Consider the following 24,023-nt stretch of genomic DNA (forward strand, 5'->3'; position numbering starts at 1 on the left):
AATTTTTATTTTGTTAAAAAATGTTTAAATATTTTTTCTTTTAATTTAGACACACGCATTCATACTTCTCCCGAAGAGGACGGGCGTGGCAGCAAGGCTCCTGGGCCCGGGGGGTGCGGTTGCGGAACAAAGGAAGAAAAGAGGATGGATTGGCAAGGGCCCTGATGGGGAAAAATAACTAAGACGTGACCTTAAAGTGGTAAAGTATGGGTCACTATCAGGTTTCCTAAGGGGTGCTACGGGTGATGTAGCCTCCAGTGAGGTCAGGTAGGGGAGGGGAGAAGTACAGAGGAGAGGTCTTTGCTTCCCCCAGGCCCCACCCTCCTGGGCTGCCAGCCCTTAAAGTCAAAACACCATTTGAAAATTCAGGAGTCAGCACTTGTAGCCATAAAGTGGTGCTACTTTCCACATTCAATTAGCTAGGCCCCAGAAAACTTGAAACAGTTAAGTCCGGCACTACCAACATGCCGCCACTCATACAATTCAATTCTTCCTCCAAACTCGATTCAAAGAGCGATAGACGTGAGCATCAGACAGTAACACAGGACAAGGCTCGAAACATACAATCCCGGAGAGGCAGACAAGGGCCCGATGAGGCCAACGGGTGTGGGGGGAGGAGGGAGCTGAAAGCAGCGGTGGGCGTCCTGCCTGCTCCAAGAGCTTTCCCCTCCTGGAGCGAGGTATCTCACCCCTGGCTCTGCCAGGCTAACAGTCTTGAGCCACCAAGCTTTTAGGGGCCAAACTGGCAGAGAGGATTGGAGATGAAACATTGACTCAGAATTGGCAGGAGGAAAACGGCAGGAGCAGCACCCACTGGGGTCTCCAAGGCAAAGCTAGATTCAAGATCATTTAAAAAGGATTAAATCCTGCAAGGAACCAGTGAGGGACAAAGCAGCAAGAAATGGGGAAAGAGTCCCCTAAAGGGACCCGAGGACGAGAACCACTTCTTATAGCCAAGCCAAGCAAGGAAAAGCTTTAGGGATAATCGATTTCCCCCAATCCCATCGAATGCACACCAGACATCCAAGCGGGCTGCAGCGTACACCCTCCAGCAAAGGTGGCTCTCAGGGCCAGGGCGGGAAGGGAGGCCGCCTGACTGCGGTCACACACAGCAAGAGGCAGGGAAGCGAGTGAACGGTATGTACAGATGTTTCCTTAGTTCTCCAGCCTCACCAGCGCGACTGTTCAAGTACAGGTTTTGGGCTCTGACCTGCCAGACCTGGCCTCCCCCTCCCCGAGGCTGGTGCTTCCTCCAGGAGCAGGCAAAGGGCACCAGGGCCGCAACTACCCTGCTGGTGGCTGAAGCCAGAGATCTGGGGCAGGTTTGCTTTATGGAACTCAAAAGGTCAAAGGCTCTTCCTAGCAGGTGCCAAGGTCCAGATTTGGGAAAGGGGTGGGGGAAATGGGGTCAAGGGACAAAGGCTATTTTTTGCGGGTGTGCTGCCTTCGGGCCTGCAGTCGCTGTCGAGCCCCTGGGGTCTTGGATCCCGCACCAATGGAAAACGAAGGGGCCGCTGATCCTGGAAAGATTCAACAAGATCTCATCAGGGCAGCTGCTACCCGAGAAAACATCTCCAGGTACCCTACTCTCTGAAAGTTAGGCCAATAATAGAATACTAGGGGCTTCCCAAGCTGCACTGTGCAGAAGGGGCCTATTGAAAATGCAAAATCCCAGAGAAGGTCCGAGAATGAGGTTCACAAATCCATTTTTACCTGGCTTCCCAAGTGATCTAGGAACTTCTACCCAAGATAGCTCCTCTCTGATCTCTGCCATCCGACTCCCTTACCTGGGTTGTGTGGGCTCTCAGGCCAAGCACACCTTTCCCACATCAAGCCTGACCTTCACAGGGCCTCGGAGAGCCAGGAAACCGCTACCCACCCCAACCCGCCTCAGGAGATAGGCAGGTCCCACTGGCCAGAGACACTTGCTGCTTACCGAAGGGTCCGACTCCAACAAAGCCTTGGGTGGGTGTTGAGGACGCCCCAAAGGAGAGGCTGCTGCCCGGTGTGCCCACTCCAGGAGTAGGGGTGTTCTGACCGAAGGTGGGAGTGGAGGTGCCTAGAATGAAGAGAGCAGAGAGCTGTAGAGGCCAGGCCAGTGAGCAGAGGGCATCAAAGCAGGCAGAGGAGCGAGGTAGGCGGTGGTTCTCTGCAGGGGCATTTCTCACAGGACACCTGACGCCCCCTCCTCCCCCACTGTTCCTGGTTCTCTCCCCGAAAAGCCACTGTGTAACACACTTAGTCTGAACACCTGCTGCTCCAGGCGACCGCCTTCTCCCACCCAGCCTGCTAGTGGCAGTGCTGCAGCAGACAGAAAGCCCCTCGCGCTGCCCGCCCCTGGTCACGCAAGGAGTTGTGGGCCAAGAAGTTGCCTTGGTGAACACTGAAAAGGCCGCCCCCCTCCCACCACCACCACTACCTCCTAGCTTGACCAGGTCACCCACCTTCTACCAGGACTAATCTCATTATGCTGCTTCTCTCTGGTTACCTGTCCCCTCCCCTCTAGAAGCCACAAACTCAGCATCACTCCACCCTGTTGGCTCCTAATCTCACAGTGTTCTCCACAACGTCAGCGAACCTGCCTCCCCTCACCTGCTCCAACCAAGTTCTGGCTGCCCTGTCCCCACACTGCTTTCCCCTTCCAGGCCAGGCTCTTCTCCCTCACGTGCGCAAGTCCCAGGGCTAAGGAGGCGCAGGCATCTTCCTCCTCAAATACCTTAACTCGTTTGAAGTTCAGGTCATCAGACTTATAATCAGCGCCTTGTCCTTGTTAGCGCCATCTTTCAACTGTCAGGCCATGCCTCTTCATTCACGGAGGACGCCTGGCTCACTGTCCTCCCCAGCCCTCCCCATCCCACTCCTGGTGACTTCATCTGCAAGGATGACTGGTGATCCTCTTTACCCCCTGACCTTGCTACCTTGATGAGCTCTGCCCACCTCTGCCACTCGCTATGGTCATCCTGCCACCACCAGGAACTGCTCCAGCTCCCAGATCTCGCTGCAAGCACTACTGCACTCTTCCTCCAGCTATTTCTACTTCTCCCACCTCCCGCATTTCCTCAACCTCATCAAGGCCTCCTGCTGTGCTTGCTTGGGTTTACACAGGCTGGGTTTTGCCAGCTCTCTACATATTTTAGGTCTACATCTCAACAACTGAATGTTGCTGGGGAAAAACTGGCCTCACTTTGACACTGTGATCACAATTCTCCAATCCACAAAACTGCCTGGCAAATCTATTACACTTTCTTCTTTTTTTTTGGAGACAAGGTCTTGCTCTGTCACCCAGGCTGGAGTGCAGTGGCCTCATCAATAGCTCACTGCAGCCTTGAACTCCTGGGCCCAAGTGATCCTCCCACCTCAGCCCCCGAGTCACTGGAATTACAGGGGTGAGCCACTGCACTTTCTTAAATTATGTTCCTTTTCCCACTGTTCAAAATGACTATTTTAAGAGGCCCTCTTTGTATATATCTTAACCTGACTCACTCCTGAAGAGCTTCTCTCATATTTAATGAAGAAAACAGAAGCTACTAGGGTCAAAACTCATCTTCCACATGGCAGATAAGACCATTTTTCTGCTTAAAATTCTACAATGATTTCCCTTAATACTTAAAACTCAAACACCAAGCACTGACCATGAAATATCTTGACCTCCACCTGCCTCTCAGCTCAACACGTTTGCTCCATTGTTATCCCTCCAGCCACACCGGCCCTTTCTCTGCTCATGAACACGCCAGCTTGTTTCTGCCCCAGGGCCTTGGCACCAGCTGTCCCTTGTGCCTGCAAGGTGTGCTCGCTTTTTTGGGCTCTTGCTCCCCCCATACTCCCAGCCCTCTTTTGTCGCAAATATACTCTCAGCTTAACTTTTTTCCTTCCTCAGAAAGGCCTTCCTTGTCCACCTTAATCCACAACGGCTCCTCCACAGTCATTAATTACATATCCTGTCAAAACATTTACTGCTACCTGACATGTGACGTCCATATTTAATGTCTATCTTTTCATCACTGCAGCAAAAACTCCCCAAGAGCAGAGCCTGTGCTGCTCTTAAAGCAGCACCTGGCCCGGCAGACCAAGCGTGTTCCCACACTTACCTCCAAACACAGGTTTGTTCTCGGGCGCGCTGGGCACGTTGAAGGCAAAGGGTGTGCTCTGGCCGGGTGTGCCCAGGGTGTTCTGACTTAAGCTCCCACCAAAGGGGGCGGTGGTGCCTGCGGTCCCACTCTGTCCAGCTCCAAAGCTGAATGCTCCAGAGGTGGAGCTGGTGCCTGGGGTAGCCACATTGATCCCAAAGCCCCCACTGCCAGCCGGGGCTGCTGATGCCCCAAACGTGAAGGGCGATGGAGTTGTGCTGCCAAACACTGAGCTACTGGTCCCACTGCTGGTGGTTTGTGTTGTAGCTCCAAAGCCAGAGGTGGTGGCTGCACCGAAGGAGAAAACCGCTGTGGTGCTACCAAAGGCCGGCTGAGTGCTGGCAGGTGTGCCAAAGGCGGAGGCTGTGGTTTTCAAACCACCAAAAGCTGAATGTGCAGTGCTGCCAAAGGCTGGCTGGGCTGGGGCTGGCGCTGGAGTGGCAGCTGGGGCCGGCGCTGCAGAGTTTCCAAATGTGAAAGAGCTGCCAAAGCTTGGGGCAAGGGCCGCCTTGGTGGCCCCCTGTGGCTGCCCATCAGTGGCCCCGAATGCGGGCTGGGGGTTGGCTCCTGGATATGATGGGAGAGGAGGCTTGGCGCTTGAGCCGAAGGGAATGTTGAATGCTGGGGTGGTCGTGTTGCTGAATGTCAGCGTAGGCTGGCTGGTGGTGGCCGGGGCCGAGGTGGTCAGGGCACTGCCAAAGCCACTAAAGCCAGCAGTGCTGCTGCTGGTGGCTGTCTGAACAGCACTGGGAAGGGACTGGCCAAAGGTGGTGACTGTGGTTGATACGGGCATGGCAGGAGGCTTGCCAAATTGGAATATGGAGCCCATGGCTGGGGTAAAGCTGGCACCGGAGGCAGGGGGTGCCCCAAAGAGGAAAGGCTGTGCAGTGGAAGTGGTGGCGCTAGTCACGCTGCTCACGGTGCTGTTCACACTGTTTACACCAAAGCCAAAAGCAGGCTTGGAAGCAGAGTCTGCAGATGTGCTGACTGTGGTGGCAGAGGCCACTGTAGAGGTGGCAGTGGCCAGGCCAGTGAAGAGAGGGGCAGTTGTGGCTGCAGCAGTGGCTGGAGTAGTTGTCTGCTTGAAGAAGGGAGCGGACAGTGGCACAGACGGAGGCAGCCCCGTGTTGCTAAAGACAGGCGGGAAAGTCAGGGCCGAGGTGCTGGCGGTCGTGGGGAGGGTGGAGCTGGAGGATGCTGTGGTCGTGACTGAAGGGCTAGATGGCTCGGGGCCTTCCTTCTCACTCTTAGGTGGGACGATAAAAATGGGCTTGAACATGGGAGATGATGAAGACACAGCAGGAGCCACAGGGGAAGGAGGGTTAGAAGGTGGGGTGCTCAGCATTCCAAACAGAAAACCTTGCTTGGGGGTGGGAGACGGGGCAGATGGGGCTTGGGGTTTGGCAGATGTCTCGGCCGGGAGGGCTGGAGGTGACTTGGTGTCAGTGACTGGTATCGTGGAAGAAGCTGGGACCAGCCCCATGAACGTGACTGTGGATTTTGAGTCTGCAGAGGTGCCTGGAAGGGGCCCTGACTGTGAAGAGCCAAGAGGTGCCAGAAGGCTGGGTGTCTTCGGAGGCGAATGGGCCTCAGTGGTCGCCACGCCAGCAGATTCTGGGAAGAAGAATAAAAAAAGGGAATTTGAACACTTCTAATATCTCTGTATCTTCCCCATGCCAACCACAGAGCCAGGGATCCAAGAGTCAGTCAATGACTATGGCTAAGTCTACATCGCAGGCTTGTGAAGTAAATCAAGTGTCTGTTTTTTCCACCTGACAGATCATCAGAAAGAAGGGGACAAAATGGGGCCTTGCTGGGGGCCACATGTTTGGAAACTACAGAAAATCCAATCACCTGAACTCACGTTCAGTTACTTATCATCCAGACACACCTTATGCATCTGACAAAGATCTACTATGTTCACCCCCCAGGCACTGAGCATACCACCATGGCTGAGCTCGTCTCTGCCTGTGAGCCCTGTAAGAGGGTGAGTGCTAATCCTACACCACCATGTGATGAAGAACAGTAACAGAGGTGTGCATATATGCAGTGCCATGAAGGCACCAGCCTGGGACACTCAAAGGACCCTTGAAAACCTAGCGGGAAAAGGAATTAGTATTGTGCTGGACCTGTGGCTCTGACCAGCATGTAGCATATTAACCACATCACCACATGCACAGAAACCCCTCACAAGAAAAGCACTGTTGGCTTTATTCCCATTTTACAGATGACAACAGCAAGGCTCAGAGTAGCCAAGGAACTGGGTTTCAGATGAAGAGCCAAAACTAAGCTGCCTTCCCTGGCTTTAAGTGTTGCAGCACACCTGCCACGCTTAAAGTTCTAAAGTTCTAAAACTTCCCAGTTAGAGAATTCTGCGTTTTAAGCTTGGACCAGTTCAGGTTTGGTAAGAATGTGTTCAACCTTTAGAACAATTTCCCACAACTGATAGGCACGATGCTTTTCCTTCAACCTAAGCAAAGGTTGATGCTCCAAAGGCACCTCTCCCACTCACCTGGGAAGGACGGGAGGCCTGGGGAATTCTGCATTTTCTTCAAGCTCTCCAACAGCGGGTTAGTGCCTGGGGCCGGGACGGAGGCTGGGGAGGAGGCAGTCCCCGCAGCAGGCAGGGTAAAAGTAAACGAAGGCTGAGTGGTGGCTGGTGGGGTCTCAGTGATGGAGGCTGAGGCAGCATCTGAGGAAGAAAGAAAAGATAAAGCTGTCCTGGCTTGTCTGGGACTTCTCTCCAGATGGCCCATCAGAGAGCAGGGCATGCTCGGTCGGGGTGGCAGGACAACTCATGTAGGAATGCCTCCCCTCCAGGGCAAAGTCCACGGTTGTCCAGGTTTCAGTGAACAACCACATGGATTTCTCAAGTGAGAAAACATGAACTCTTCCTGGGGTCTTTCCGGAGAAACCCATTTTTAAAAAAGACACCAAAATAACCAGAGGCAAGAAATACTTTAAACCTAGGGTGCAGTTGGTCTGTACTCCTTACCGGTCTTGTCCTCCAAAACCTTGTTGAACCATTGTAATGAAGCTTTCTTTTCTAAGTCAAGGTCTTCAGCAGTGATTGAATAGCCGAGCTGAGGAGGTGGAGGCTACCAAAGAGATAAAGATTCAGGTTAATCAGAAGAAACGGCCAAGAAACCTGTACTTAGCCTTCCTGAGACTCAGGACAGCAAAGCTGGGGTGCGCAGGAGTAGATGGACAAGACCATACCAACGTCAGCTGTTCTCCTCGCCTGGAGGGCAGCAGCTGAATCTTCCGTTTTCGTTGCCCAGAGCTGCCAGGTGTAGATGGGGAATTCCATGAGTTCTGTTTCTTCCATGTGGTTGTATCTACAACTAAAGAAAGAAATCTAGACTTGTTTGCGTTCTTCCCTCTTCCAGAAATGGGTAATTTTGTCTACCAACTTGGTTCTTAACATTGAGTTTTCACTGGGTATCTCTGAAAAGATTCTATCTTCCATGGTTTGGGCACTTGGATGGTGTTTGCAAGATTATTTCTAATAGTCAAGAGGACTTAAACAGACAACTGCTCCAACGTTGTACATACAACTGCTTACTGGACAGTAAATACCTAGATCGCCCACGGATGCCTCAAACTGAACTTACCTCTAGCCAGCAGTTATTGTTTTTACTGTATTTGTCTGGATTACCTTTCTCACTTATCAGACTATAAACCTCTGAAGGACAGGAAACCTCTCTCTGTAGCTGCCATGCCCCAGACAAAGTAATATGCAGTATGTTTTTTCAATAGGTATTAATCTACACATCCTCCATAAACACTTTCACCACCACCACCGGCCACTCCGGCTGGCTCAGCAACCTACCTCTTTCTCCCTGGGACTCCTTGTCCGTCACCATTGGAGGTGAAGAACTGGAATGATGGCAAAGCTCCTCTTCTCTATTGGGAGAAAAGACAGAATTTAATTTAGAAAGATTTCCTGACCAAAGGACTGAGTAACTTCTTATACTCTTGGAACTACCAGGTAGCCAATGCTTAGGAGGACCATGATTTACAATCTCAGCATGTCAGGATAAAGAAAAAAGTCAAAAGAAAATTCCTACAGAAAAGGGAGGCAGCTCATGGAGGCCATGGAGAAGCCTTTGTTTTAAAACAACCACAAAACAAGAATCTTCAAAACCTTACTTACACACCCTGCCAGGTTCTTGGGAGCTCTAGACACAGCTCCTGATGGAGTGCAGATCCAGGCAACTGTAAGGCCCTAGGGGGTCAGCTAGAGTCAAGAACCTGAAGGCTCCTGCCCACTGCCATGACACTCTCCCTGCATTCCACGCTGGGTGGTCTCTGCTCTTGCACCCTGACCCCTCCCGCTGGGGCAGGAGGCATACCGCCATAGGACTGTGAGAGATGAGAGCAATTCAGGTGGGTACTTCACTGTCCTTCTCCTGGCACTTGATTTCTTTGCTTCTCCAAGTCAGAGAATAAAGCCTAAGAACTAAATGCATTTCCCTCTTTTCCTCACCTCTCATTTGTCGATACAGCAAATGAGAACTGCAGGAGAATGCTCATTACCTTATTTTCTTTGCTGGCCTCTCCGGTGTCTGGGAGCGGGATGAGGCTGGGCTAGAGAAGGGTGATGAACTGGGGCCACTTCTCTTCCAGAGCTAAAAGTCAAACCAAGAGCGACAGGACTAAGCCAAGCCAGTTGATAATTTAGCATATAACCCCTCAATCTAACTTTGTGGTACTATTCATCACTGCATATAAAGCCTTTTTTTAAGTGACTAATAACATATTTCTTTGTGAAAAAAGATCCCTGAAAAGTCAATTGCCAGTATTATTAATAATTATGGAAGCAGAAAAAGAAAAAGAGTCTAGAAAAGTAATGGAATGCTGACAAATATAGAAGGAATGAATGCACATTTGCATACATTAAAAAGTAGAATGTTGCATTCAGGAACGGTAGAGCTATGCTGCATAACAGCCCTCCTACAGACTGTCTATGGAAAGGATAAAAGTAAATTAAGAAACTGTCCCAGTGAAGATAAGCCAGTAAACTAATTTAGTCTTACTTTCATTAAATTTTCAGTTTTAATTTACTAAATTTATTTTTTAAAATACACTGTCATGGCATTTATGACTTTTACAACATTTATGGCATTTATTGTTATGTGACAATTATCCATACATCTGTCTCTTCTACCAGGCAAGTCTTTGACAGCAAAGATGGTGTTTTCTTCTCTGCCTCCTTCAAAGGCAGCTAAGTAGCTGACGTAGAGCAAACACTCTGCAATTATTCTTATAAGGGTTGAGCCTAATTACAAAGATACTGAACTATTATACCGTACACCCTTTTTTTTCTACTTGAAAAGCTTCTAGTGATTTCTCACCCAGTAACAGCTGCATCACATTAAGTACAAACAGGAAGACAACAATGTTTAGTAAGAGTTCAAAAGAAGAAAAGAGGGACTTAAATAAAAGACAGGTGATAAAACAGAACAGCTCCATAAGACTAACATCAGGAAACCCAAGGCCCAGAATGACCTTGAGAAGAAAAATGATCACATCAATAACAGTTTTTAAAGTTACGCTCAGAAAAAAGAACAACAAATAAGAAAAGACAGTCATTTGGGAAGCCAGAGCACAATGGTTTAAAAAATATGAGATTACAGGGACACGAAAGAACAGAATAGAAAAATCTATCATCAAAGTGATCCAAGGAATGAATGAATACATACTGATATATGAATATATGTATGGCATTTTCAATTACTTCAAATTCCTATCATTAGCTCACTGGTTCTCACACACGACTGTTCCTCTGTCAACTGTGGAACTTTAAAAGAACATACATGTCTGGGCCTGGCATTTTTTTTTTTTTTTTTTTTTTGAGACAGAGTCTCACTCTGTTGCCCAGGCTAGAGTGAGTGCCGTGGCGTCAGCCTAGCTCACAGCAACCTCAAACTCCTGAGCTCAAGGGATCCTCCTGCCTCAGCCTCCCGAGTAGCTGGGACTACAGGCATGCACCACCATGCCCGGCTAATTTTTTCTATATATATATTTTTTTTAGCTGTCCATATAATTTCTTTCTATTTTTAGTAGAGATGGGGTCTCGCTCTTGCTCAGGCTGGTCTCAAACTCCTGAGCTCAAACGATCTGCCCACCTCGGCCTCCCAGAGTGCTGGGCCTTGCATTTTTAAACAAAGTGCCCTGGACACTGAAGGCTCCACATATCCTAGCAAGCAAGGGTCAGAAATGCCAGGTGACTGTAAGGTTTAGCCAGGGTTGAGCACAACTTGGTTCAACAACTAGCAGAAAAAAGTGTTCTATCTCTACTTCACAGACTGTACATAAACACACATTCCAGAAGTAATAAAGACAATGATGTTTGCTGCCACTTCTATTCCATGTAATACTCAGTCCTTGCTGAATGCAATAAGGCATAAACAAACAAGTAAAGATCGGAAAGAAAAGGAAAAAACTGTCATCACTATAGACAACATGATCATATGTACAAAAATCCTGAAGAATATAGAAATATTCAGAATTTAGCAAACTTTTTGGCTACACAATCAGTTGTATTTTTACACACCAGCAACAGACAACCAAATTTTAAAGATACTATTTATAGCAGCATCAAAAACATATGCCTAAGAATAAGTCTAATAAAAGGGAAGTAAAACCTCTATACAGAAAAATTAGAGATGAAGGATATTCCATACTCACAGATTGGAAGACTCAAAATTATTAAAATGTCAATTCTATCCAAAATAATCATCAGTAGATTAAGGGCAGTCCTAATATCTCAGCAAGTGTTTTATTTTTTTGGTGGAAATTGACAAGTTGATCTAAAAAGTAGGTGAAAATGCGAAGGGCCAAGGTCTAAGACAATCCTGAAGAGGAATGAGAAAGTGGGACAACTTATTCTATTAAATACCAAGTACAGGTACAGGCACAAGGGTAGAAAAACAGACCAATGGAACAGAACAGAATTTAGAAATGAGCCCACGACATACATATGGACACTTAAATTATGACAAAGGTGGTGCTATAGAGAAACAGGGAAAGGACAGTCCTTTCAATAAATGCTACTAGAGAAATGAACATTTCTTTTTTTTTTTTTTTTTGAGACAGAATCTCACTCTGTTGCCCGGGCTAGAGTGCTGTGGCGTCAGCCTAGCTCACAGCAACCTCAAACTCCTGGGCTCAAGTGATCCTCCTGCCTCAGCCTCCCGAGTAGTTGAGACTACAGGCATGCGCCACCATGCTCGGCTAATTTTTTCTATATATTTTTAGTTGCCCAGCTAATTGCTTTCTATTTTTTTAGTAGAGATGGGATCTCACTCTTGCTCGGGCTGGTCTCAAACTGCTGAGCTCAAGCGATTCTACCTGTCTTGGCTTCCCAAAGTGCTAGGATTACAGACATGAGCCACCATGCCTGGCTGAGAAATGAGTATTTCTATGGTTAAAAAAAATACTAATTTGGATCTCTACCTCACACCATACACAAAAATCAATTTCAGGTGGATTATAGATCTATATATGAGAAGTAAAATAATAAAGTTTCTAGAAGGTAGTATAGGAAAAAATCATGACCTTAAGTAGCTCCCGAACAGTACACAAAGTACACTAACCACAAGGGAGTAAAATGGCCAGACACAGAGTAGGACACTTGCTGCAAAACATAATTGACAGAGGGCTTATATCTAGAATATATAAAGAAATTATTCAAATCAGTAAGAAAAAGACAACTTAATAGAAAAGAGCCAAGAAACTTAAATAGGTATTTCATAAAAGAGGATATACAAATAGCCAATAAACAGTTCCTATTTCTGTCTAATTAGCAATCAGGGAAATGCAAATTAAAACCACACTGAAACATTACTTCACACCCGCCAGAATCACTAAAGCGACTGGCAATACCAAGCACTAGTGAGGATGTGAAACAACAGAAACAAAAATTTCATATATTAATACTACTTCTAGGAGTATAAACTAAAACATTCACTTTAAAAAATTATTCAGCAACATCTACTAAAACTGAACATACACATACTTTGTATGTGTGTACCAAAAGACTTATACAATTGTCCATAGCAGTATTATGCATAATAGCCCCAAACTGGAAATCTAAATGTCCAATAGAATGGATAAATTAATTGTGGTATATTCATATTATGACAGTATACAGCAATGAAAATGAATTACTTACATGCAACATGGACAAATGTCACAAGTAAAATATTGAGTGAAAGAAGTCAAACAGCAAAGAATGGATACTCTATGTTTCCATTTCTATGTTATAAAATTAAAAACAGGAAAAACTATATATGGTGCTAATATTCAGGAAGGAAGGAGGAAAGGAGTAGTGATGAGGAGCAGGTACGAGGGGGCTTCCAGGTGCTGAAAATGTTTTACTACTTGACCTGGTTACATGGAGCTGTACAGTTATGATTTGTGTTTTTCTATCTATCCTACTCTGATATAAAAAGACCACACAAAGAGTAAGGTAGATTATGTGACACGGAAGGCTATGCAAGGCATCATGGCTAAAAGAGAAAAGATAATACTTTTTAAAAAGCACAAATGCTGTGATCCCATTTTATAGAACAGACCAAAAATTCTGTGTATTATCTATATTTGCACACACAGTAAGAATGCAACAATAGGTACTTATGGGATGGAGACTGGGAGAGCCAGGACGTGGGAATCTTGCTTTTTACTTAAAAAAAAAAAGAAAAAAACCTGAGGCCAGGTGTGGTGGCTCATGCCTATAATCCTAGCACTCTGGGAGGCTTAGGCAGGTGGATCGTTTGAGCTCAGGAGTTCGAGACCAGCCTGAGCAAGAGCAAGACCCTGTCTCTACTAAAAAAAAAAAAAAAAAAAAAAAGAAAGAAAGAAAGAAATTAACTGGACAACTAAAAAAATATATATATAAAAAAAATTAGCCGGGGATGGTGGCGAATGCCTGTAGTCCCAGCTACTCGGGAGGCTGAGGCAGGAGGATCGCCTGAGCCCAGGAGTTTGAGGTTGCTGTGAGCTAGGCTGACGCCACAGCACTCTAGCGAGGGCAACAGAGCGAGACTCTGTCTCAAAAAAACAAAACAAAACAAAACAAACAAAAAACAACAACAACAACAAAAGGAACAGGAAAAAACAGGAAAAACAACAACAGGAAAGGTAATACCTGCATGTTACAGATTCCAAGAGTATACACTAAAAAGTAAACTTCCCTTTTAGCTCAGTAATTATTACCAGTTTCTAATATATACTGTCAGAATTATTCTGTGCATATTAAAAGATTAAAGACGCCAGCAGCCCAAGAACTATATACACAGTTCTGCACCTTGTTTTTTATGTATTTTTGAGATCATTCACAAGTACCTATTAAGCTGCCTTAGCCTTTTTTTTTTTTTTTTTTAAGAGGGGGGGTCTCACTCTTACAAACTCCTGAGCTCAAGCCATCCTCCTGCCTTGGCCTCCCAGATTGCTAGGATTACAAGTGTGAGGGCCTGCCTTAGTCTTTTTAATAGTTACATAGCATTTCAACTTATAGAATTATTGTAAGTTAGTTATTCAGCCAGCTCCCCTGAAAAGATACATTTACATTGTTTCTAAGCTTCTGCTATTAAAACAATGCTACAGCCAAATGCTTGTACATGTCTTTGAGTATATGTACAGGATAACTTCCTAAAGGTAACTAGCTGCTGAATCAAAGAGCATGTGCATGTGTTGACAACTCCTGCCACATAGCCTTCTAGAACCGTACCAACTGAAGCTCCCACCAGCAAAGCATGAGAAGCTTATTTACTCTAATACTGTGCTTACATGGTTTCTACCTTACGTTTAAAACTTTCGTTCATTTGGAATAGGTTTCTCTAATATAGGAAAAACTCTTGAACATGAGAAAAGACCAGCAGCCCTTCAGAAAAATGGGCAAAAGATATGAACAGTCATGGAAACAGAACAGAAAATAATCATTAACATATGAACAGATGATCAAACTTATTCATAAGAAACCAAAATTAGATACTTAGATACTATTCTTCTCCTGTAAGACTGGTGAAAATCCAAAGCTACGACAACCTAATCTGTTGGTGAGGATGTGGAGAAACAATCCCTCTCATACAATGATGATGGGAATGCTAAATGGTACACGTTCTGCAGATGGGATTTAACAATGTCTAGCAAAATTACACATGCATTTAACCTTTGACCTGGGAATCTTGACTTCTAGGAATCTATGTTTTGCATATAGTTTAAAAAAAATGAAAGATAAAAAGTGATAAAATAGAGAAGAAGGGAACAATGCAAAGAGGAAAGGGATGGAAATTGGATTTCTCTTGAGTGTTTCTTGCGTTAGTGTATGATCTTTGGAACAATTTAAGTATTTTACATGATTAAAAACAAAACTATTTCAAAAAAAAGAAACATAGAAATCCCCAAAACTTTCAAACACCTTGAACAAATGAACCTTACTATATATAAAGTTGGTGATGTAACCAACTAACAATTAATTCACGTTACTTTAAAACACAATATTTTGATTGTGTATCCCCAGTATTCATAGGATATATACTAAAGACAAAATGAATCACGAATAATTCTTAAACTGACTTCAGAAGTCTTACTGTTAATAATGACACTGATGATGTTATTTTGAAATTATCTGTACTAGGATCAATCAAATAACTATGGACTAACATTTTTTGTGTAAGAATACATAAAAATATAAAATAAAAGAAATTATGTAAAAAAATCCAGCCAATATAAATCTGAATTTGAAATATTCAGATTTCAAATTCCGGGGGGTGGGGGACAACGAAGCTCTTTATCAAAGACTGCTGGGGTCAAAACAAAAGGATACATGTGATAGTTTAAAAGGGCTTCCACAGGCCAAAGTTGGAAAAGTTTGTGCATCAAAAACAATAACTACAATGTACTGAGAAACATGAAATGTTTACAAAAACTCAGAAGTTCATAAAGATAGCAACAGCAAAAACTTCACTGGTCTGGTCACCTTTGGCCTTAGCTAGAGCATCCCTGTCATTCCTCTGGGCAGGGCCTGTTCTTCCATATAAAATTTCATTTTATAAGTGCAGAGAGTACAAGAGTATTAGAGTATCCCCATCTGCAACCTATTTTAACAGTAGATCTAGGTAAATGGCTGATAAAATGATAAATGGCTGATAAAGTCATCAGGTGAAAAGGTCACAGAAATGTTGAAATGAATGAATCAAAATGATAACACTTGAATCGATCAATATTCATATCACTGAAATTGGGAAACCAGATATTATTTGCATCCTGATGTGATACAATAGGAAACACACAGTACCACCTATGAAATATTCTGCCAAAATAACTGAATTTGAATCTAGTCAAATCTCAGGATCCAAAAAACCATTTACATGGAAAACAGGGTTAAGTACATGTTAAAATGACACCATGATGATGCAAACTAAATCCAGAATGGGGGGAAATTCTACAGAAGAAAATGATCTATTTTTTCAACAGCATGAAACAGGAAAAAGTATAGATTAAAAGAGCCTAAGAGATATATCAACCAAATGTAATTAATTGATCTTTGGCTCCTGATTCAAAGTAACTATATAACTAGTTTTGTATAATAAACGCAATTTAAACATGGAGTGAGCCTGGGCAACATAGTGAGACCCCCATCTCTAAAACAATAAAAAATAAAAAAATTAGCCGGGCATGGTGGATCATATCTGTAGTCCCAGCTACTCGGGAGGCTGAAGTGATAGGATTGTTTGAGCCCAGGAATTCCAGGTTGCAATGAGCTAGGATTGTGGCACTGCACTCCAGCCTGGGCAACAGAGCAAAACATTATCCCTTTAAAAAAAAAAAAAAATGATATTAACTAATATTAAAGAGTTATTATTTAAGAAAGATAGTAATATTATGGTTATTAATGTTTAAAAAAAGTCTCAACAGTTAAAAATACAAGGAAGTATCTGTAGGTGAAATGAAATGTTTGCAAAAACATAGCAGGTAGGGTGCGGTGGCTCCTGTCTGTAATCCCAGCACTTTAGTGGGAGGATTGCTTGACCTCAGGAGTTCAAGACCAGTCTGAGCAAGAGCAAGGCCCCAACTCTATTTAAAAAATCAATAATAAATAATAACAAAAATAAATAAATAAAAATAAAACCCAAGCAAAAACAAATTGAGGGAATAGATGGAACAGGACTAATGAAATGCAGTTAACTACAGAAGCTACATGCAGGTTCATTGTATTTTCTCTCCTTTTGTGTACATTTGAAAATTTACATAATAAAAAGATTTTTAAAATAGGAATAATAAGTGTGTACTTAATAGGGCTGTTGTGATGATGAGGAAATTCATGTAAAATGCTTAAAATAGGGCCTAGCACAGAGTAAGTGCTCAAAGTAAAGGTTATTATTAATATCCCTTTTTTTTTCATTCCCACAACTACTCTGGCTCAGACTTCACCTTTCATTTATATTACTGTCAGAGCTTCTGGGCTGATGAACTTGTCTCAAAATTTTCTCCTCTCAAAAATCTTTCTCCATACATGCTTTACCTTTTTTTCTAGCTACCATATGTTGGGTACCCACTTACTGACAGGCACATAATGGGTGCTTTTCAAAGATTACAATGTACTTTAATCATTACAATGATCCTTCAAAGATAAGAAAAAGAGAGGTTAAGTGATTTGCCTGCCCAAGACCCCTACAACTACTAAGTGTCAGAGCCACGATTAGAACCCAAGTCTGTCTGGCAGCAAAGCCTGCTCTGTTCCCTATACAATACTCCAATCCTCTTTCTAAAACAGAATTATGACCACTTATTGCTTAAGAAACTTTCACTACATTCTAAATGCCTACAGCATAAATCTCTTTGATGACTCAATACAATCTGGACTCAATCTACCTTTTCAATCCCATTAATACCATTTATTGAATTGTTTATCCTTCTTCATCCATTTATCTGGATTATAGCTTTGTCTTGGATCAGTATTCCACATATGCACTGGTTTACTTTCTGGGCTTTCTATTCTGTTCCACTGGTCTATATTATCACTCAAGGGTTTGTACCTTCTCTTAGCTTAGAGGCAGTCCTAATTTCTGACACATCAATTAATTAATGCTGGGAACCCACTTCCCCCGCACTACAAGAACCGTACCTGTGAGAAGCCTCGAGTAGAGCTGTAGGAACTGGTAATGGCATTGCGACTGCAGCTAGGGATGCCACCTGTGTACGCACTTGCCAAAGAGCTCACAGAAGAGGTACGGGACCTCTTATTCATGTGGTCCTCTGAGCTCTGGGAATTGAGGCCTCTCTTCAGAGACCCAGGCCTAAAAAAAAGAAGATAGTTAGATGTACTACTGAAGGCAACACTCTTTTTTTTTTTTTTTTTTTTTTTTGAGACAGCGTCTCACTCTGTTGCCCAGGCTAGAGTGAGTGCCGTGGCGTTAGCCTAGCTCACAGCAACCTCAAACTCCTGGGCTCAAGCGATCCTCCTGCCTCAGCCTCCCGAGTAGCTGGGACTACAGGCATGCACCACCATGCCCAGCTAATTTTTTCTATATATATTTTTAGCTGTCCATATAATTTCTTTCTATTTTTAGTAGAGACGAGGTCTCGCTCTTGCTCAGGCTGGTCTCGAACTCCTGAGCTCAAACGATCCGCCCACCTCGGCCTCCCAGAGTGCTAGGATTACAGGCGTGAGCCACCGCGCCTGGCCTGAAGGCAACACTCTTAAGGCTTCATCCACGGTCATGACACCTTTGTTAATAAACATGAAGAAAAAAGGATAATGCTCTTAATTTCTGCTGCTACACAGATCTGACACAGTAGGGAAAGCCAAATATTTAAAACTTAAATATATAATTGCATCTGTATAATAATCTAGAGAAACCACACTAATTTACAGTGACAGACAGCAGATCAGTGGATGTCTGGGGACGGGGGCAGGACGGGAGGGAGGATAAAGGGAGGTCATGAGAAACTTTTCGAGGTGATGATATGTTTATTATCTTTATGGTGGTAATGGTTTCACAGGTGTATACATGTCAAAACATACACACTTTAAAAAACAGGTAGTTTATTGTTGATTATACTTCAATCATGCTGTTAAAAAAAATCAGAGTTAAGAGGGACCGACCATTTTTTCTAAGCCTCCGACTGAAACAAATTCTGTATACATCTTTCCCGTGGGAGAGTTGTCCAACTTCAGTTACAACGTAGACAGCTCAGTATCTCCTACAGTGATCTACATCAACCATACACCTGTTTATTCTTATTTAAATGTATTTCCTCTGTCTTTCACCCATGAATCCCATCTCAAGCCAAACCAAACAAGTTATTTTGCCTCTTTCATGGGACAGTCCTTCAGTTTTTTGGAGGACCATTATCGTCTCTCCCTCGTTTCCTTATTCCCCTTGAGATTTGCCTCCTCTGGGCTAGTACTTGTGCAGGTCCCAAATCCCTTCACCCACCACCACCACTCCCCCTTGCGGCCGTTGCAAATCTCCTTAACATCTTTGTTGCTTCACTACAACTTCAGTTTGCGTGCATGTCTTGCGGTGCGGTATGCCAAACTGAACACAACACTCCGTGAACACTCTGAGCAGAACTAAGAAAAGCAGGACTACCACCCACCCACCCACCTCACTCCAGCCGTTCTTCTAACAGCACAGATTAGGAGCATGTTAAGCTTCTCTGGCAGCCACATCACACTGCTGACTCAAATTAACTATATAAGCTATCCTTAAGTCTTTTCACACAAACTGCTAAGCCATTTTCCTTTCTATTCAATTCTTACTCCAAAGTATTTTTAAACTCAAATATTGAAACTTTACATTTATCTTAAATTTCATATCGTTGCATTTTATCCTTTGCACAAACCTTATACTTTTTCTATTTATATATTTGGTTATCAAATATATTTACAAACCCTCTTGGCCTTAGCATATTTCACCCATATTTATGCTAAAATATTAAAAGGAATTGGACAGAAGACAATTAATTGTGGGAAGTTACTCAAAATATTCCTCTCTGAGTTCAAAGATGTGAACCTGAACTAATTGACAGAAAAAAACAGAGGAAACTCTATAGGGCAACCACTCCAATAATTCCATTTTTCCAAGTAGTTGATGTTTTATCCACATGGATTCTCACTTACTTTGGCACAAAAGAAGCGGGGACTCCATTGGCCACTAGGGGCTCAAATGCTGAATGTCCACTCCCACTGCTATCATGGCGCCTGTGATAAATGAAAAATTTCTCAATGAAATGACATGACTTCCTCAAAAAAACTCCACAAGAGCAGGACTTTTGTCTTGTTCACTGCTCTATCCGCAGTACTTGGAACAGGGTCTGGCACACAGTAGGTGCTCAATAAATATTTGCTGAATTAAAAAATGAGTGGCATCTTTGACTCCTTGGAAAGCCACAAATAGTCCTGCATCCTAATTAACCTCTTAAACGTCCTCTCTCTCCATACTTACGAAATTGCTGACTCCATTTTCATTAAGTTACCATATAAGCCAAATAAGGAAATTGGTTTTACTCTCATTACTGATAACTCTACCGTACTCTAATTTTCACTTTTCCTTGATAAGTATTTCCTTCAGCACAATTATGACATTTAAACTGGTGGTTATTCAAATAATTGAACAACACAAAATGTGAAGGGAAGACTTTGAGTATTCAAATATGAAAATAAAATTTAAAACATCTGTATCAAAAGTAGAGAGTAACATGGCTAATAGCTGTCAGCTTCTCTCTGGAGAGTACTTAAGGAAAATGTAAATTATAAAATGTATCTAACCTGTGCCTTAGGAAATGAACAGCATTGAAGCCCCTATTACCAGGATCTTTCTCGAAAGAAAAAGAAGGGGACCTATTAAGGCTCACAAACTGGAGAAGGCCCCCGTATCTCTATGAGAATGCTCTGCATTTCATCAAATTCTCAGGAGTCCACATGGGAGGCTGTTTAGTACTCTACTGGTACTGTTACCTTCTTTTGTTTTCTTGGCCATCAGCAAATATTTGGTCTTCTTCCTCCACTGTCCTTTTCTTCTTCTCTTTGAGGGCATTCAGGACAGTCTCCTTTGCACATGGGTCGGGGGCATTACTTGATGGTGAGGACAGTGTTGAGCTGATTATCTGCTCTGACCTGTAATGAAAGACAAGACTCTAGCAGTAAGATATTTTAATTACCAGGCCATGTAGCACAGACTCAAGTCACTGAAAATCAGAAAGAAGCTAACCAATAGGCAAAAGTATAATTTAGACTCACAAAAACTGCTCTTGGCAATTAAAGCTACTGTCAAGGGCAAAACATGAAAAATAGAAGGTTTTACTAGAATTTGGGACTTCTCATTCACATAAGCTGCTTCTTCCTTTTTTTTTGCTTTGTAGTTGTTCTGTCAGAGGAACAAATGTAGAAGAATGAAGTGGACACAAAAGGGATAGTATTCTTCCAATAATAATACTCACATTGTGGGACGAATCAATTTCCTGTCGGGAGGGGCAATCCTCACAGTCACTGGGCTACACACCATCTTGGAATTTCGAGGAGATAACACAGTCTTCTTTTGACAACCATTCCAGCACACTGTGGGAAGTACCCCCAGAAGGGAATATTGGGCCTGCTGGATCGGATACCGTCTTCGAGGTGTTATTACAAACCGATTTGACAAAGTCCCACAATCCCTGCAGAGAATGGGAGACACATCATGGAACCAAAGAAGCATAAAAGAATGTCAGAAAACTTAAATGGCTAAAGAACCACAGGAGTTCAGACATCCTCCAGAGAGCTTAAACCTCCTTCTAAGCAACAGAACACAGTATTTTTATGGCAACTTTCCCCTGTTCCATCTAAGGGCAGAGAATGACAGCTGCTTAACAGCTGTCTCTACAATGGACTTCAACAATTTGAGAGGGAAATTGAAAACCCTGCCCACGCAAGCAAAACTACAATTGGAAAAAAGTATGTGTTGTTGGGGTATGCAGGGAGAAACTTTTCAAGAATCCTTCAATCCTTTATGCTAAATCATCACTAATATGCACTGAAAGCCAAACATTTTTAACACCTAGTTCATCTTCTCAACTAAATGTATTTAACAGGAACCTGACATCTTCACCAAATTTTTTGTATTCTCTTTTATCATTCAGCTTTTGGGACTAAATAAAAACATCTCCTCGTGCCAGGTGCAGTGGCTCACGCCTGTAATCCTAGCACTCTGGGAGGCTGAGGCAGGAGGACTGCTTGAAGCCAAGAGTTTGAGATCAGCCTGAGCAAGAGCAAGAACCCATCTCTACAAAAAACAGAAAAACTGGCACGGCGAGATGGTGTGCCCTGTAGTCCCAGCTACTTGGGAAACTGAAGCAGGAAGGTCGCTTCAGCCCAGGAGTTTGAGGTTGCAGTGAGTTATGATGATGCCATTGCACTCTAGCTTGGATGGTAGAGCCAAACAGTCCAAAAAAAAAAAAAAAACAAAAAAACGAAAGTCTCTTTGATTTGATCAGCTCGGCTGGGCACAGTGGCTCATGCCTGTAATCCCACCTCTTTGGGGAACTCCTCAAGGCCAGGAATTCAAGACCAGAATGGGCAACAAAGCAAGACCCTACCTCTTAAAAAAATGAAGAAAATTTGCCCGGTGTGGTGGCATGCGTCTGTAGCCCTAGCTACAGGGGAGGTTGAGGTGGGAGGATCCCTTGAGCCCAGGAGTTCAAGGTTACAGTGAGCTATCATCCCAACACTGCAATCCAGTCTGGGCAACAGAGTGAGATGCTGTCTCTTTAAAAAAAATTTTTCTTTGATCAGCTTTATCAAAGAGGTGTTTTCTGATACCACCTCTTTGAGCTCTGCTAAGTGACATAATTTCTTTTTTTTCTTTCTTTTTTTTTTTTTGAGACAGGGCCTTGCTCTGTTGCCCAGGCTAGAGTACAGTTGATAAAATTTCTTTTACTGGTCCAAAGACAAAAATATAACCAAACATACTACACAACTAAATGATATTTTCACCCAAAGTAGAGATATTTTAGTGGTTTATTATATATTCCGCTAAATCTAGACTGCACTAAAATTCAGGCTGTTTTAAGAATTGGAAGGGAATAGCTTTGGCAACACAACATCTCATTTCAAGAGTCAGAGGAGGGCAAGAGAAGGCTGACACAAGAAGGTTTTGTCAAAGAGGACAAAACCACACAGAATACACTTTGGATGTGATGAAAAAGAAAATCGATTTAAAAGTCAAGCCCTCAATTTAAAACCAGTCTATCCAGGGGAGAATCTGGGAAGATCAGTGTATCTTACCTGTGGGAAGGCCTCCTAGAGGATCGGAGAAAAGGCGTGGGGAGAGAGGGGTAAACGTGGTGGACACGATGGGTTGGAGGGGTGGGAGGGGCAGGACGGGCGAGACGGGCGGGTGGGCGGCGGCCAGGCCTCTCTCGCAGGTCCCTGCCCTCCTGAGCGGGGGCAGGCTGCGGGGGGCCAGGTTTGCCCAGGTAACTGCCCATGAGAAGCAGTTCAGCAGGGTCAGGTCCTTCGAGTAGGGTCCGCGGTTCTAGAAGATTTCCGTTTACTGCAGACTTGGTCGGAGGCGAAGCGAGCAGCGTTCGCCGACGCCGCGCGTTCCGAACGAGCGAGGACAAGGCGCGCGAACCTCGGGGCTCGGGGCTCAGTCCCCACCAGGCCGCGGTAGCCCCCACAGCCAGCCAGGCCAGCGCAGCCACCGCTGGCACCAGGTACAGCACGAGGCCGAGCAGCGACAGGCCGAGGAACGCCGCCCCGGCCGGCCCGCCGCAGCCCCCGCCCCGGCCTCGGCCGGCCCTGACACTCGCTATGGGCCGTCGCCGCTCGCCTCCTCCAGCCGCCGCAGCCGCCGGAGACATCGCGGCTCCGCGCCGCGGAGAAGACTTAAATATCCCAGCGTGCACCGCGCCGCGCGCTGCGTCATCGCGCGCCGCGTACGTCACTGAGCGCGCGACTGGGCGCGGCGACCGCGAGGGGAAACGCCACTGCCCAGCAACGCCTGAGACCGTCCTTGTTTGGAAAATGCTGCGCGCTTTAAACGCCCAGTGCTGATACTTGAAGTTTCCCGCGTGGCTACACGCGCGGCACCCATCCGGAGGCGGTCCTGTGAAAGAATCGCGTTAAAAATAAAAGCACCAGAGAGCTACTATTCATGTAATTCTTAAGCCGTGATATTTTATAGGGGCTAAACTCCCCTCCAGCACAGCCTGTTATTAGGCCCTTTTCACAAATGCTATCAGCGGTCGTTAGTTTTTTTAGTTACTGTTTTCTGCCAAAGTATAAACAGCTAAAGGGAGGTTAACTCAACAGCAACAGTGAAAAGCAAGACCAAATTAACCACCCCTATTAAATGTGGACCTAGCTCTAATAAGTTGCTAATTAAGCCTGCCTGTGTTTCAGGCCTCCAAATTTTTTTTTAAGAGACAGGGTCTTGCCCTGTTGCCCAGGCTGGAGTGCAGTGCAGGCTCACTGCAGCCTGAACTTCTGGGCTCAGGCGATCCTCCTGCCTCAGCTTCCCAAGTAGCTGGGACTACGGGCGCGCACCAACACGCCTGGTTGATTTTTCTTATTTTTTGTAGAGATGGGGTCTCACTATTTTGCCCAGGCTGGTCTGAAACTCCCGGCCTCAAGCAGTCCTCCCGCCTCAGCCTCCCAAAGTTTTGGATCACAGAGATTACACACGTGAGCCACTGTTCCCAGCCCAGGCCCCAAATTTGAGTCTCTGCAGTACAAATTGATAACATGGGACAATTACCTTCCAAATTTCACATCATGGTGCAGATATTGGGGTAGATTTTAAGGATTTCTGATCAATTTACCTATGTTAAATTTAGCTGTCAGAGAAAGTAGATGAGGGGTTGCTTAGGGCTGGAGAGTGCAGAGGGTGGGGAATAGAGAGC

The 24,023-nt window shown here is 44.5% G+C and overlaps 1 protein-coding gene across 3 annotated transcripts; it reads right to left on the reverse strand.

The window, feature by feature from the left end:
• Positions 1–66: 66 nt before the first annotated feature.
• POM121C (POM121 transmembrane nucleoporin C) lies at positions 67–22,982 on the reverse strand. Of its 3 annotated transcripts, XM_069486335.1 has the most exons (13): positions 22,405–22,982; positions 20,583–20,798; positions 20,101–20,259; positions 19,264–19,344; positions 17,263–17,434; positions 8,667–8,758; positions 7,960–8,033; positions 7,347–7,471; positions 7,123–7,225; positions 6,640–6,819; positions 4,089–5,741; positions 1,937–2,059; positions 68–1,520 (listed from the first exon to the last, which is right to left on the reverse strand). In XM_069486335.1, the coding sequence occupies exons 1-13, from the start codon at positions 22,980–22,982 to the stop codon at positions 1,423–1,425; spliced, it is 3,654 nt and encodes a 1,217-aa protein (XP_069342436.1). In that variant the 3' UTR covers positions 68–1,422. The 3 variants fall into 3 exon arrangements, with proteins under 3 accessions (XP_069342438.1, XP_069342436.1, XP_069342437.1); XM_069486336.1 differs by lacking the exon at positions 6,640–6,819; XM_069486337.1 differs by lacking the exons at positions 7,347–7,471; positions 7,960–8,033; positions 8,667–8,758 and having other exon boundaries at positions 67–1,520.
• Positions 22,983–24,023: the final 1,041 nt, after the last annotated feature.

This window comes from Eulemur rufifrons, chromosome 14 (assembly GCF_041146395.1).
Source record: "Eulemur rufifrons isolate Redbay chromosome 14, OSU_ERuf_1, whole genome shotgun sequence".
Lineage (NCBI taxonomy): Eukaryota > Metazoa > Chordata > Mammalia > Primates > Lemuridae > Eulemur > Eulemur rufifrons.